This window comes from Cynoglossus semilaevis, unplaced genomic scaffold, assembly GCF_000523025.1.
Source record: "Cynoglossus semilaevis isolate Cse_v1.0 unplaced genomic scaffold, Cse_v1.0 scaffold774, whole genome shotgun sequence".
Classification (NCBI taxonomy): domain Eukaryota; kingdom Metazoa; phylum Chordata; class Actinopteri; order Pleuronectiformes; family Cynoglossidae; genus Cynoglossus; species Cynoglossus semilaevis.
The window spans coordinates 96541-110275 of NW_007585131.1; the positions used below are offsets into that span (position 1 = coordinate 96541).

At 40.2% G+C, this 13735-nt stretch overlaps 2 protein-coding genes across 2 annotated transcripts; one reads left to right on the plus strand and one right to left on the minus strand.

Annotated features, from left to right (window-relative positions):
* The first annotated feature begins 1177 nt into the window (after positions 1 to 1177).
* LOC103398840 (uncharacterized) lies at positions 1178 to 6827 on the plus strand. Its single transcript, XM_025053835.1, has 6 exons — positions 1178 to 1360; positions 2447 to 2644; positions 2739 to 2892; positions 3507 to 3923; positions 5532 to 5535; positions 6248 to 6827. Exons 1-6 carry the CDS (start codon positions 1178 to 1180, stop codon positions 6654 to 6656), a joined length of 1365 nt encoding a protein of 454 aa, XP_024909603.1. The 3' UTR covers positions 6657 to 6827.
* Positions 6828 to 7652: 825 nt separating this feature from the next.
* On the minus strand, positions 7653 to 13375 carry LOC103398841 (ras-related protein Rab-18-B-like). Its single transcript, XM_008337584.3, has 7 exons — positions 13179 to 13375; positions 12693 to 12748; positions 12531 to 12592; positions 12095 to 12167; positions 11111 to 11229; positions 10944 to 11010; positions 7653 to 9825 (listed from the first exon to the last, which is right to left on the minus strand). Exons 1-7 carry the CDS (start codon positions 13244 to 13246, stop codon positions 9653 to 9655), a joined length of 618 nt encoding a protein of 205 aa, XP_008335806.1. The 5' UTR covers positions 13247 to 13375; the 3' UTR covers positions 7653 to 9652.
* Between the last annotated feature and the right edge of the window lie 360 nt (positions 13376 to 13735).

Sequence of the window (13735 nt, forward strand, 5' to 3'; positions counted from 1 at the left end):
ATCCATCCATCTATTCATCCATCCATCCATCCATCATCTTTCTATCTATCCATCCATCCATCTATCCATCTATTCATCCATCCATCCATCCATCTATCCATCTATCCATCCATCCATCCATCCCATCATCCGACAGAGTCGTGCCTTACTCCTCACCAACTTCTACAGCAGGGCACCGTCGACAGAACTTTGACTTTCACTGCGACTTAGATCTATTACAGTATTGGTTGAAAATCCACAAACGCCGTCTGGTTCGTCGCGAAAGAGGAGACCCGTGACCACGGACTGTTTCTGCGAGTTTCTAACACAGAGAGAATGTGAGAGAATTTTCCAATTGCGAAATAATATGTTCAGATCCAGAACAAATCCAAAAGTGTTATATATATATATATATATTTTTTTTTGTTGTTTCTGAAGCGGTCGATTTAAAACCCCAGCTACATTTGTCAGCTCGACACACTCCGAGGATTACACGGGCAGATATTAAACTCCAGTTTCCACTGTTTGTGTTGTCCTCAGCGGGAATTACTGTCAAAAGCGGGCACCGCTCGGTGGTTCCTCTGGTTTACGGCGATGGTGCAATTACACGCGCATGTTTCCACAATCCCTGGGTAGAAACGCGTATTATTATTATTATTATTATTATTTGCTGACACCGTCTTTGATCGAAACCACACAAGAATACGAGAATAATGCGCCTTCATGCAGAAAATATGAGAGCCTCGAGTGGGAGACGGGCACAACACGGAGGGTTTTACTCGTACAACGTTTACTACTGCTGTGACTGGATTGGACAGCGGCAGAGCCAATGAGCAGGGGGAGCAGCAGGTTATTTGAACTCATCTCACAGAGCTCAACTGCACCAGACTACATTTCCAAAAAACTTTCCAAAAAAAAAAAACTTGGAGAAAAAAAATTCTCTCAAAACACTCGTCATCCTCAATGTCCTCCCTTCTCTGAGTCGCAGCGGTGGAGCAGAAGGATGGAAGAGGGATTTTTTTTTCTTTCTTTTTTTTTCAAACGACCACCCTTGTTTTTTTTTTTTTAAATATATTTGTACAGCGAGACTAATAAAGGATGGGTATGTTCCGCGCCTGTTTTAGTCGGGAGGTTTTCGGATGCACCTGTTGACGGAAGGAAAACCATACGTGGAAAAGACGGAACGGACGGGAATGTGATGAAGACCGAGGGGCTGATTCAGCTGGAAGAGGACAGAGTTGCCGCGGAGAGCAGGCTGCACTGTCGCGACCTGCCTCAGAGCGGTGCGACGGAAGGACAACGGGACACCAAGCTGAAGCTCTGTCAGGACAGCAGAGCCCACGGTTCTACCGTCAATTACAGGAGATACGGGTATGGATCTGTTTGTCTGTGTCGGAAGCAGAGTAGCAGTTCGGGGCGGTTTGCGAATCTTCATGAAGCGCCTTAAGTTTACGAGATAGAGCTGTTATATCAAGTGCTGTACTGTTGAGTTTTATTTTAAACAATCCCTCAAACAATACAAAAAACAAAAGTACAAATAAGAGCAATTCCTCCAGCGCAGCGTTGAATAAAATAATGACCGTATTTTCCGGATTATGAGTCGCACTTTTCTTGATAAGTTTGCAACTTACTCAGGTGCGAGTTATATATTAAAATATAAGATTTTACGTTTGTCATTTTCACACTGACAGCCACTAGAGGGCACTCTAGGCTTGTCTACCAGTATGTGCTATTCCTGTAAGTCGCACTTTTTTCATCCTTTGGCTGGGTTTGTGACTTATACTCAGGTACGACTTACTATATATTCAAATATAAAATTTCACGTTTGTTATTTTCACACTCACACATGCATTTTTTGAATGGTGCGACGTATACTCTGAAAATACGTTACTAATACTGACATTTCATTAGGTTATAATACAATTTATAATTTCACGTTTGTTATTTTCACATTAACAGCCACTAGAGGGCACTGGTGCAACTTTAACTCCGGAGCGACTTGTATATGTTTTTCTTCTTCATTATGTATTTTTTGGTTGGTGCGACTTATACTCTTATACTAGGTTATAGTACAATTTATAATTTCACGTTTGTTATTTTCACATTAACAGCCACTAGAGGGCACTGTAGAGTTGCGTACCAGTATCTGCTACTCCCGTAAGTCGCACTTTTTTTTATCCTTTGGCTGGATTTGCGACTTATACTCAGGTGCGACTTACATATTAAAATATATCATTTCACATGTTTGTTATTTTCACATTAACATCCACTAGAGGGCACTGTAGACTTGCATGCCAGTATCTGCTACTCCCGTAAGTCGCCCTTTTTTTTCTCAATCCTCGCTGGTGCGACCTATAGTCCAGAAAATACGTTACTAATATTTTGCACTCTGACCTGCAGTGGCCTCCCACGGCCACTGGACTAAAATCGTGTCCTTTGGTCTATCTCATCCTATGTGAAAAAATAGTTCCTTTTAGGACTTGAGTCAATTCCTGACTCTTTCAGGTCGCGGCTCACCGGAGTAAAAGTTCGACACAAACGGCAGGTTCTTCAGGACATGGCTCGACCCCTGAAACATTGGCTCTACAAACACAGGAACAATCCCTATCCCACCAAGACAGAGAAGGTCCTGCTGGCTCTGGGTTCACATATGACGCTCGTACAGGTAAGAGAAAAAAAAAAACAAAAAAAACATTAAGCTAAAGTGGCTTCTGAGATGCGAGGACAGTGATAGTCTGTAACCACCAGCGTATGCGCAGGTTTCCAACTGGTTCGCCAATGCCCGACGGAGGCTGAAGAACACAGTGAGGCAGCCTGATCTGAGCTGGGCCCTCAGGATCAAACTTTACAATAAATACATCCAAGGCAACGCTGAAAGGCTGAGTGTATGCAGTGATGACACCGACTCAGATGGTGAGAGCCACAGTTTTCTCATTTGGATTAGAGTTTTAACATTTCTCAAACTCTCTCTCCCCCTTCGGTTCATACGGAAATTTCCGGGCCCCCAAACCCAAAAAAAACGTCCGTTTTATGCTAGCATTGCCAACTTATGTCAGTTGCCAGGATTGAAACGAGCTCCCGCGGCCCACACAAAATGGCTTGGCGGGCCGCATTTGGGGCCCAGGCCTTAGGTTTGACACATATGACCAGTTGCATGGTATGGTTCAGATTTATGCAGTTGAAAATGTAAATATATAGAATTTTTCCCTTGAGTACCACTAGAGAGCGCTCGCGTACCACCGCGGGAGCTTAAAAAGTATTTAGTAAAGTCCATGCAGCAGAGTTTCTTAACCTAAGAAATTAAAAATAACGACTTCCTTTGCAATATTGTTGTCAGATATTTATTTTACACCACCTTCAACCAATCACTTTTTCCACCCTTGTTAAGCATTTACGGCATTGGACAATATGCTGTGCTACGTTTCGTTCCATCTGCGCCCCCCACTTTGAGAACCCCTGGACGAGATTTTGATCCCGTTCAAATTCAAGCTTTAGGGTAAAATTGTGCTTTCTGTCTTTTCCCGCAGAGGAAGAATGTCCTCTGCAGACGTCCGTTCGCCACCAGTCAAACTTCGGCAGGTCAACGTCCCACAAAAGCGCGCTGGAGAAAAACGAACGCGTCTCCGCCAACAGCGATGACGGCGCGTCCCCTCCCTCCAAATACAAGAGCAGTTTACTCCACCGGTACCTGAATGACACCGTGAGACACATGATGGCAGCAAACACTAAAGGCATCAGCGCTTCTTGCAAGAGGAGCGACTCCGAATCGTTTAGCTCGAACGAGTGCGACCAGGACGCGGTGTCTCCGGCGTCATCCTTCGACATAGAAGCAAACTATGTCTACCACATGGGTGAGAAGAAACAAACTAACTTTTTATCAATAATACAGACATATTATTATTTTGGAACTGACCTATTCGGCTGGGACAGCAAGATAGGCTATCGCTAATATCCTCGTCTTTAGCTACTTAGGGCCGACTTCTAACAAATATTAGCAACACTTTTTTTTTAATTTTTTAGCATCAACTGAGCTATTTTCTGGACTGACCACTTTTGCCTTAACTTTCGAGTTCAAGTTCGAGTGGGTTTTGTTGTCATTTCAGCCGTACGTTGCCCCCCTGGATCAGTTAGGCGCTACAGCTAACACTTCAAAAAGACAGTGAGACGATGCTAAATGCGAGTCAATGTGCTAAAAACTGCCTTAAGTGAATCAGATAGTCCTAAGTATCACATGAGAAGCAGCTGAAATATATCATCACTTAATTGCGATATTAATATTATTTATTATAAATAACAATAATGATAATATTATTATTATTACATTATTATTAAAAATATTTTTAATAATTTAACAATTATTAAAATAATGATAATATTTTTTTAAATGTATATTATTTTAATAATAATAATAATGACAATAATGTCATTATTATTAATATCGCTATTAATCAATCGGCTAAAATAACTCAGAGTCTTTCGGATTCTGAAATTGCTCATTTTTTAAAATTTGGACGTAGCCAATGCTGCCTGCTGCTGCTGCTGCTGCCGCACACCGCAAATATCATTTCCATTTACGAGCATTTGCCATTTGTTCCGCCTCAGTTTCTTGCCATGGTGGAAATGTCCAGTCCAGTCTCAAGGACAATTACACAACGTCTGAGACTTTATTCTTCCCGGGGGGACGGGAGGAAGCGTTTCGCCAAAACCTTAAAATAACCGAGCTATCCGTCAGTGTGGCAGTGAAGATGTCTTGTAGTGAGTAACTGTCGGAGCTACCGCTAACCTCTGTGGCAGTACGCAGAGTGAGGTCACCAGACGAAAAATCTTTGCTCGCGTTCGACAGCGTACACATTTTTTTTTTTTGTTTCTCTGACTCATGTACATTTTGGCCGCTGGTTTCTCCTGGGTGTTTACTCTCTTGCTCAAAATAAATCGACATTTACATCACATTACCAGAGCTGTGAAAAGGTTATGGAAATTCTTCCCACTTTTCAACTTTTCGAGAGAAGCAGACGTGTTTCACATTCCTAATAATAAAAAAAAAACCCTTTGCTCACATGCATAATACATCTTATTTGACGACTTATTTTTAATTAGATCGGAAAAGGTCAGTGGTTCTCAAACTGTGGTACGCGTTCCACCGGTGGTACGCGAGCGCTCTCTAGTGGTACTCAGGAAAAAATTCATATTTACATTTTCAACTGAATAAATCTGAACCATGCCATGCACTGGTCATATGTGTCAAACCTAAGGCCTGGGGCCCAAATGCGTCCCGCCGAGTTTCTTAACCTAAGAAATTAAACGTTTTTTTTTTTTTTTATTACACAGCAACGAACAATATTTGTAGCCTGTATTAGTCTGTTATGGAGAAGTTCCATCTATACCAGCAGTCCCCAACATTTTTTGTAGCAAGGTCCTAGGTGTTTTCAAAATAAAACATCTTTTAGACTTTGCATCTAAAGTCTGAATGTCCTATTATTTTAAGAACGTAACTGGATATGACTGGATTTTCTTTGACTGAAGTAACATTTTTGCACTGTGTCCTACTGCAGCCTGGTAACCGGTAAATGGCATATGGTACTGGTACTGGTCCACGGACCAGGGGTTGGGGATCCCTAATCTATACATTCTTGCTGTTACAATGTGAAAATGAGTTTGACACTCATTCGTGTGAGAAGATACATGATATGTAAAAGTCATGCATAAAGGCTAAAATGCTTTTATCATTTATCTACGCCATCTATTGGGGAAACGTGGGTACTGCAGGAAAAAGGATAATTGCAGGAAAGTATACCGATAATATAAATAAATTATATAATTTAATACGTTAAATAGTTCTCTCTCACACTCACACTGAACTGCCATATGTCAAGCAATGTCAATACTAAAATCTCAGGTATTTAGTCTTCCGCAAAATATTTTCAAAATACGATGCAAATGAAAAAAAAACAAATAGTTAATCAAGGAAATAGAAGAAAATAGACGAGGGAAAAATATCCTCATCTATACATTCCATCCTTATTTACTGCAAGACGATTCGCGCAAAGTTTCCAACTTCACAGGAATACTCAACTTGTTTGGGGAATATAATAATAATAATAATATGTGTCAACATAGTGTGACGCACAAACACGCCAAAAATCGCGACACTGCGCTGAAACGAGCTAACCCAAATCTCGAGTCAAATCGTTACAACACGCTAACATGCGTTTTTCCCTCTCTTTTGCAGACGCCGTAGATGGCGCTCCAACTAACTGTGACACGTGAGTGTACTCTCGTTTACTGCCTTCCAGCCAATATCCAAATATTGGACATTTTTGCAGTCACTCAACAGCTGTGTTTTCTTCAACACATTTCACAGGGAGCAGCAGAGACCAGGCCACCAGGGCTGGAGGGAGATCCATGCCGCAGTGGCTCTGACCAGTCTGGCCCACGGTCAGGGACAAGCACCGGACGACAAGGCCAGGGTTGTGTTGTCGTACACTCCCGCGGGGCAGTGCTGCCCTCGAGAGCCCCGCACTACAGCGAGAGCCACAGTCATCGGCAGGACATGCGCCACGGGGTCCACCTCCGCCCTGTGGCCGCGCTGCGCCACCGAGCCCGGCCTCACCAGTCGCATCATCCAAAAGTCGTCTCACATCTCGGAGGTCCAGACTGTCAAAGCGTGTCAACCGTGACGGACAGTGATTAACTGTTAAAACCCAAGGGACTGGTTTAAAGACATGAGGACACGTGGCCGAGAGAAAACAGACAGAGGTGGAAGTGCCCTTGTAATAAATGTACAGTTCTTCTACAGTCATTTGATAACTTTAATAAACCTACTCCACTTATAATTTACATGTTTGATATTTTCACACTGTCAGCTACTCCTGGACCACTTATAATTGACAAGTTTGATATTTTCACACTGACAGCCACTAGAGGGCACTCTAGGCTTGTGTACCAGTATCAGCTAGTCCCGTATCCACTTATAATTACCATGTCCGTTATTTCAGTCAGGAGCGAATAAATGGAGCTAAGATAAATGACATGTAAAAGTCATGCATAAAGGCCTAGATGCTAAAATGCTTCTAGTACTTTCTACGCCATCTATTGGGGAAACGTGGGTATTGAGAGAAAAGACAGAAGTGTAATGACAATAAAAATAAATTATATAATTTGGAAAAGTTTGGTGGGTCGGATTAAAAAGCTGAACGGGCCATTTCCGGCCCCCCCGGGCCTTAGTTTGCCCACCGCCGACTCATACTCCAGAGCGACTTATAGTCCAGAAAATACCGTACTTACTTGCAACCTTTTTTTAAAAAAACTGCCCCTGTTAGAAACAAATAATCTTTTACCGTCCTCAAACATGTGACAACAGCCAGATGTGTTTTTTTTTTACCCCTTTTTTTCATGACAAATCAGCTTCCAAAAAAAAAAAAAAAGGCCAAAGGCCCTACAATTCAGGGAACGTCACGCATGAAAAGCATCTTCTATCTTAACGCATCCTCACACCAAACATAACCTTGTAATCACACTGTCCTCTGGGACATTTCACTGAACACGTCTCGCAACAAAGAGTATGCTTTCATCTGTGCTAGGATGACACCGTTACCGGAGGAGCAGCTTGGTGATATTTCCGACCTGGTACCACAGCACCGTGCCAAAGAACAGGTCTCAAGAGGAACAAATCATCAGTTCTGTGAGCGACAGCGTCTGCAGGCACTCGTTTATTTCATTTTGAAACAATGCAAACGTTCAAAACCACCGTCATCCCGCGTTAAAAGACAGATATCAGGTTGACATACCGCGGCGTATCGATTCGAACAGGCGCCGAGAAAACAAAAGCAGTGGCGAAAGCAGAGGAAAAGGTCAATCAACACAAAACAAAACAAAAAAAAAAGAATAGCAACAATGTGGGGTAGAAAACAGGAAAATGGGAATGTTTATGTCATAACTGTGAAACTGTGGACCATAACGACGCGCTGATTGCAGAGTAAGCGCTGAAGACGAAGACTACGGGTTTCGAAATTCAAAATATGACCAATTTGTGCCTTTTTTGTGGCCATATAATTAAGAGTAGACAGGTAGACATTCTACTTTTCGTTTACAGTTAATTCTGATTAGCATCATGCCAAAGTGTATTTTGAAGTTATAGGCACAAAAAGTGCTGAGGAAATATATAATGATATACCAATATATAATTATATATTTCCTCAGACGTCAAAATACATCCAGGCTTTCAAGTTGAAATTATTTTTTAGGAATATTTTTTATCCACATTTTGAGACCCCCTGATACTCCTGAGATCACCAAGTGTACGGTGGAAGCTCCACTTTTCCGACAGTGACAAATAAATGCTATTCCACTAGGTGGCAGTGGTTGGCTGATGTAAATTTAAAAAAAAAAGTTTTCATCAATTCCTGCGAGGATACGTGTGAAGTTCCACCAAACTGACCTAAGTTTCAACAAAAGTGCACGGCACAAAGATACGGTTTCGCTGCCTGAGCCCAACATTCATGTCAGATTAAATATTATTTGTATGATTTGCTTATTATTTACTGCAGGTTAAATCAATAAAAGCACTTGGATCTCTTTGCTCAACCAGTACTGAGCCGCAGGTGCTTTCCTATGCCGTACACAAAGCAACGGCATTTCTGCAAATGTAGTCAAATAATAAAACATAAAGAAAACAAACACATATGTATTTTTTTTTTTAATTACATTTTTGTGACGCGTCCCCTTGGAAACGTACACGTCTCGAGGCGTAGACGTCTGACAAAAGCGACAAAAGTGAGCGAGAGCCGAGAGCACAACAAGCGCCGCCGCTTTGACATGTGAAATGTCCGTCACAGCGTTCGCGTGCAAAATGCCCTCAATATCACCTCCGTCCTACGTTAAAGTGTTGCAGCACGCATTCAACCCGGACCGCAGATACACACACAGTACATTTGTGTCGCTACACGAGGAGGTCCAGAATAATTAGGATAAACTACTTCTGGCAGCGAGCGACTGCACAGACTTCCACATTTATCACAGTGAACTCCACCCAGAACAACCTGTATACAGGCAAGTTTTTGAGTAAAAATAAAATTAAAAAAAAAAAAAGAATAGGACGGATTTGGATAAAATTCTCTGCGGACGGAGTTCATGGCCCTGGGTATGAATGATTTGATTTTGTTGGTGATTTTGGGAACAAATCAAATTCAGGCCTTGGAATAAAGTCGAAAAGCTTTTCCCTACTTAATCATGGCATATCAAATTGGACAGGTGATGACTGTAACCCGCCTTTCATGTCACAGGCACTATTTCATTAATCTGACGCCACGAGAAACAACAGAATCACTGCATCACCTACGAGACTAATTCAAAGCAGACATTTTTTGGGAACCTGGAAGAGTTCGAGAAAAAAAAATCCTACCTGCTCTTGTATGGTCCTTTTCGTTAAGGGTTTCCATAGATAGTGAGAGGAAAGTGAGAGATGAAGATGAACAAGAAAAGAGCAAAGTTCACTCGATCAAACAGAACTACTCCCGCGTTTCGCTTTCTTTAAAGCACTCGTCTTTCTACACCTCTCTCTCGCTCTCTCTCTCGTCCCCGTCTTTTGTCATCTACCGTTCTTGTCTGTAGTCATTCCTGTCAGGCCAATCATTTCTTTTTCTTTTTTTTTTTTTTTTTAAATCTCGCTTCATTTTCACGGAACGGAACAGTATCCACCACAAGCTCTACCTCTGGTCTGTTCTTGGCTTCCCAGTTGGAACCTTTGACCCTGGTTTTCACTCTCCCAAAGCCCTGGAGTCTGCAGGATTTTCTCAACAAGTTCTTCAAAGGCACACTGGACGCCATCCTTGGTTTTTGCACTGGCCTCTGTACAAAAAAAAAAAAAAGGAATGAACATATTGTGATGAAGATAAAAGCCCATTTCCTGAGAAGAAATGTAAAAAGAACAAATATCTGACATTTGGTGATCTATTTATTAAACGGAAAATAAAAAAACAACAACACAGAAACAAAATATACATAGAGATATGATTGGACGAAAGGGGTCAGAAAAGTAATTCTAAAGACATCTCAATTCGTAGAGGGGTCAGGAGCGTTCATGTAAACTAAGATAAATGACATGTTAAAAGTCATGCATAAAGGCCGACATTCTAAAATGTATTTTCTACGCTATCTACTGGGGGAACATGGGTATTGCAGGGAAAAGGCAGAAGTATGATCATATAAAATAATATAATAATAATAACATAAATAAATTATATAATTTGGAAAAGTTTGGCGGGCAGGATTAAAAAGCTGAACGGGCCGCATCGGGGCCCCCAGACCTTAGTTTGCCCATGTCTGAGTGTTAAGAGTGGACATGAAGAAGCATCAACCAAACCGGTCTTTTGGACTCATTTTGTGCTTAGTTTTGTTTCTCAACAAATATAAATATATATATATAGAAAAATAACAGTTTAACCATTACCTAAAAATGTATCGTGTCCAAAACTTTTAAATAAAACAGCCAGTGAACATACATCTAGAGCTATGGTGAGCTAAAATATCCATATGTTGATTAAAAAAAAATATCGAGTAAGAAATTACTCTAATCCAAAAAGATTTTTTTTTTTTTTTTTTTTTTTAAATTAATCATTCTTTTAAAATGGAAACTCCACTGAACAGCAAATCTAATTTCCCGAAGAGCGGCAGAGTGCAGATGACAATCGGGAACACGTGGAGACATTTACTTCAGTATGAGAAAGGCCACTAGATTGAAATCACAATTCAGTTTTTTTTTTCTCAGTGGCTGTAACCTGTAGCTTTCCCTTACGAACGGTACGAACGCAGTAAAAACCATCTCTTACTTAAGTCTTCCAGCTAAACAATTAGCATGCTGACATTTAAACACGGTCCAGCATGTTTTAAATGTGATTCAATTACACTGCAGGGCGCTGCGACACGAACCCGCCTGCGCCTTTTTTTGTCCGATAGCAGATACTTACCGATGAAAAGCATGGAGTGTTTTCTAGCGAACTTCAAGCCTTCGTTTCTGTTTACCTCGTGGTCGTCCTAAAAGAGAGGAAAAGTGACATTTGGTTTTATATTTCTCTGCGTGTTTTCTCAGCACTGCGTACTAAACAAGTGCACCGACGAGGAAGGATTGACTCACCTTATCAATTTTATTGCCTACCAGCATTTTTACAATGTCATTACGTGTGGTGTAGGTTTCTAGTTCGTTCAGCCAGTTTTCCAACTTCATAAAAGTGTCACGTTTTGTGACATCATACACTGAGAATGAGAGGAAAAAAAAAAAAAGGAGAAAAATCAAACTGGCTTTATGGATATATTCTACAGATCAAAAGAATAAGTTGAAAGAAATAATTCAAACACAGCAATATAAAACCAATCACGTGAGAAAATATATAAGAAAAAATATACCCGGGGGATAAATACCGTAATTTCCAGACTACTGAGCGCACCTGAATATAAGCCGCACCCACTAAATTTTAAAAGAAAAAAAATTGTACATATATAGAGTGCGTTTCTCTTGTAACATGAGATATTTACACAAAGAAAACTTTTTTTTTGCCTGTAACACGGCTGGTTACACGTTAGCTCTTTCCCGCTTCGGTAGTCTACCTGCTTCGGTAGTCTACCAGAAAAGTCATTGATCGCTAGCGGTATGAACTTCATTAGCCCGTAAAAATCCTTAAATTAGCCACATTATTATTTAAGCTGCAGGGTTCAAGTGTGAAAAAATTAGCGGCTAATAGACCGGAAATTACAGTACAGTGTGCTAGTTAACAATAAACAGATATATAGTGCAAGAATTGCACTATATGTTATATCAGTGCACGTTGCATCATTGACAAAGTTTCAGACTACAGTGAATTACAATGAATAAAATTTAGCTAAATAATTACAATGTTTTTGGCCTTTGTGTAACTCAATAGACGAGATAAGGCCACAAGGTGTGTCATATTAAGATGGAATATGCATGGCTTTTTGTTTATGTAAGGCACAATCCTCAACACTCAAGATTCAAAATGCTCCAGGAAAGGTATAGTTCCTCACTTACTGATCTATAGTCACGTCAGACATTAAACATCCATGTAAACTCTTACAACAATATTGGTAAAGTCTGATTTTTTACCAAGTATGACTCCTTGTGCTCCACGGTAGTAGCTGGGAGTCAGGGTGCGAAATCTTTCCTGACCAGCTGTGTCCTGCAGACATGTAGATACAGGAGATGCATATCTGTGACTGTACACTATTTAAAAGTATGAAATACAATCTAAATCCCAGGTTGCACACACACAAAAGTGACTAAAGCAATGTAAAACCTATAATTTCATTAGAAGTAATCACAGGACAAAGGACAATCCCCTCCCTCCCCCATTAAGGTAACTGGGGTTTTTTTAAGCATGAAGCTGAAGCATGTAGCTGCTCTTTGGTAAAGTACATACTGTTTTGTGCAGTTTTTGCTGTGCAATGTCGCCATCTTGCGGCGACATTGCAGAGCACGCCTCCATCATATTTTCCTTGAAAAACAAGTCAAGAGTTGGAGCTTCAAACCTCTTTAGACTTACCCATATTGCAAGTTTTGCTTTGTTTCCATCTATTGCGAGTGTTTTTACTTTGAAATCCACACCTAATAACGGAAAAAGGAAAATTGAATAAGAAGATTTTTACAAAAATTTGAAGTGTATGCAGACTAGACAATTAATATTTGTAGATTGTGTGTGTAATACCTATTGTGGCTGTCTGTTCTGGATCAAAGGTGTCCTCTGTGAACCTCAACAGGAGACTGTGAAAACAACCCAATATAACATATGATTAGAATATTGTTTGATACAATACAATGTAACACGACGACTTAATTTGATGGCTTCTTTGTTGTTTAAGAAATATTTTTATACAGTTTTCCAAGGTACGCAAACAGGTTCACAGCAAAATAGAGCAGTAATGTCAACAATAGCAGCCTTCTATATAAAATACCATACCTACCAAACTGTCGCAGTAAAAAAAAAAAAGTTACTGTACGTCTGCCTCACGCCATGAAAACGGGTTAACAAAATCGATAAATTCTTTGTCTAGAAAATCCTGAATACAAACCCCAATCCCAGTAGCAGGTTTCAGCTACAGCAGTTGCTTAACACCGAGGAATTAAGTTACAGCAAACGAATGTTTGCACATTCACAACAGGCTAACTGTTCAACTTGCTAACAGCGACAAACCTTGACTTCCCGACTCCACTTTCACCAATTATTAACAGCTTCAGAGTTGTCAACACGTCGTCGTCCATTTTCCTATGGCAGTTAGTTCGTTTTTGACCCAGAAACGTTGAGAAATGATAACTTGTTTTGGAAGCAGAATGCTATTTGCTCTAAGGCTTGCCTGCTGCTAGCGCGACTTCCGGTATATCTATGACGTAGAAGGTTCTACGTCGATGAAAAATAAAATAAAATAAAAAAAAAGACTACAGTAGAGACTACTTACTTTGTTTTACGTATTTAAGTTGATTTTCGTTTAAATATGTGTATCTGGTTTATTCTTACTAGTACTACTTGGTTGGTATTGTGACTTACTATACACGTATGCTCAGTTTTAATATTGTTTTTGATCGTTACAATTTTTTTTTTTAACATTTTATTTTTTTCTTCAAACACATATAAGTTTGATAAAAATAAATTAATAAATAAAACATTATTTGACGACAATTTTTTGAAGTGAATTGTGAGGGGTTTATTGCTAATTTGCTAATATTGCTATATTGCTAATATAATATTAGCAA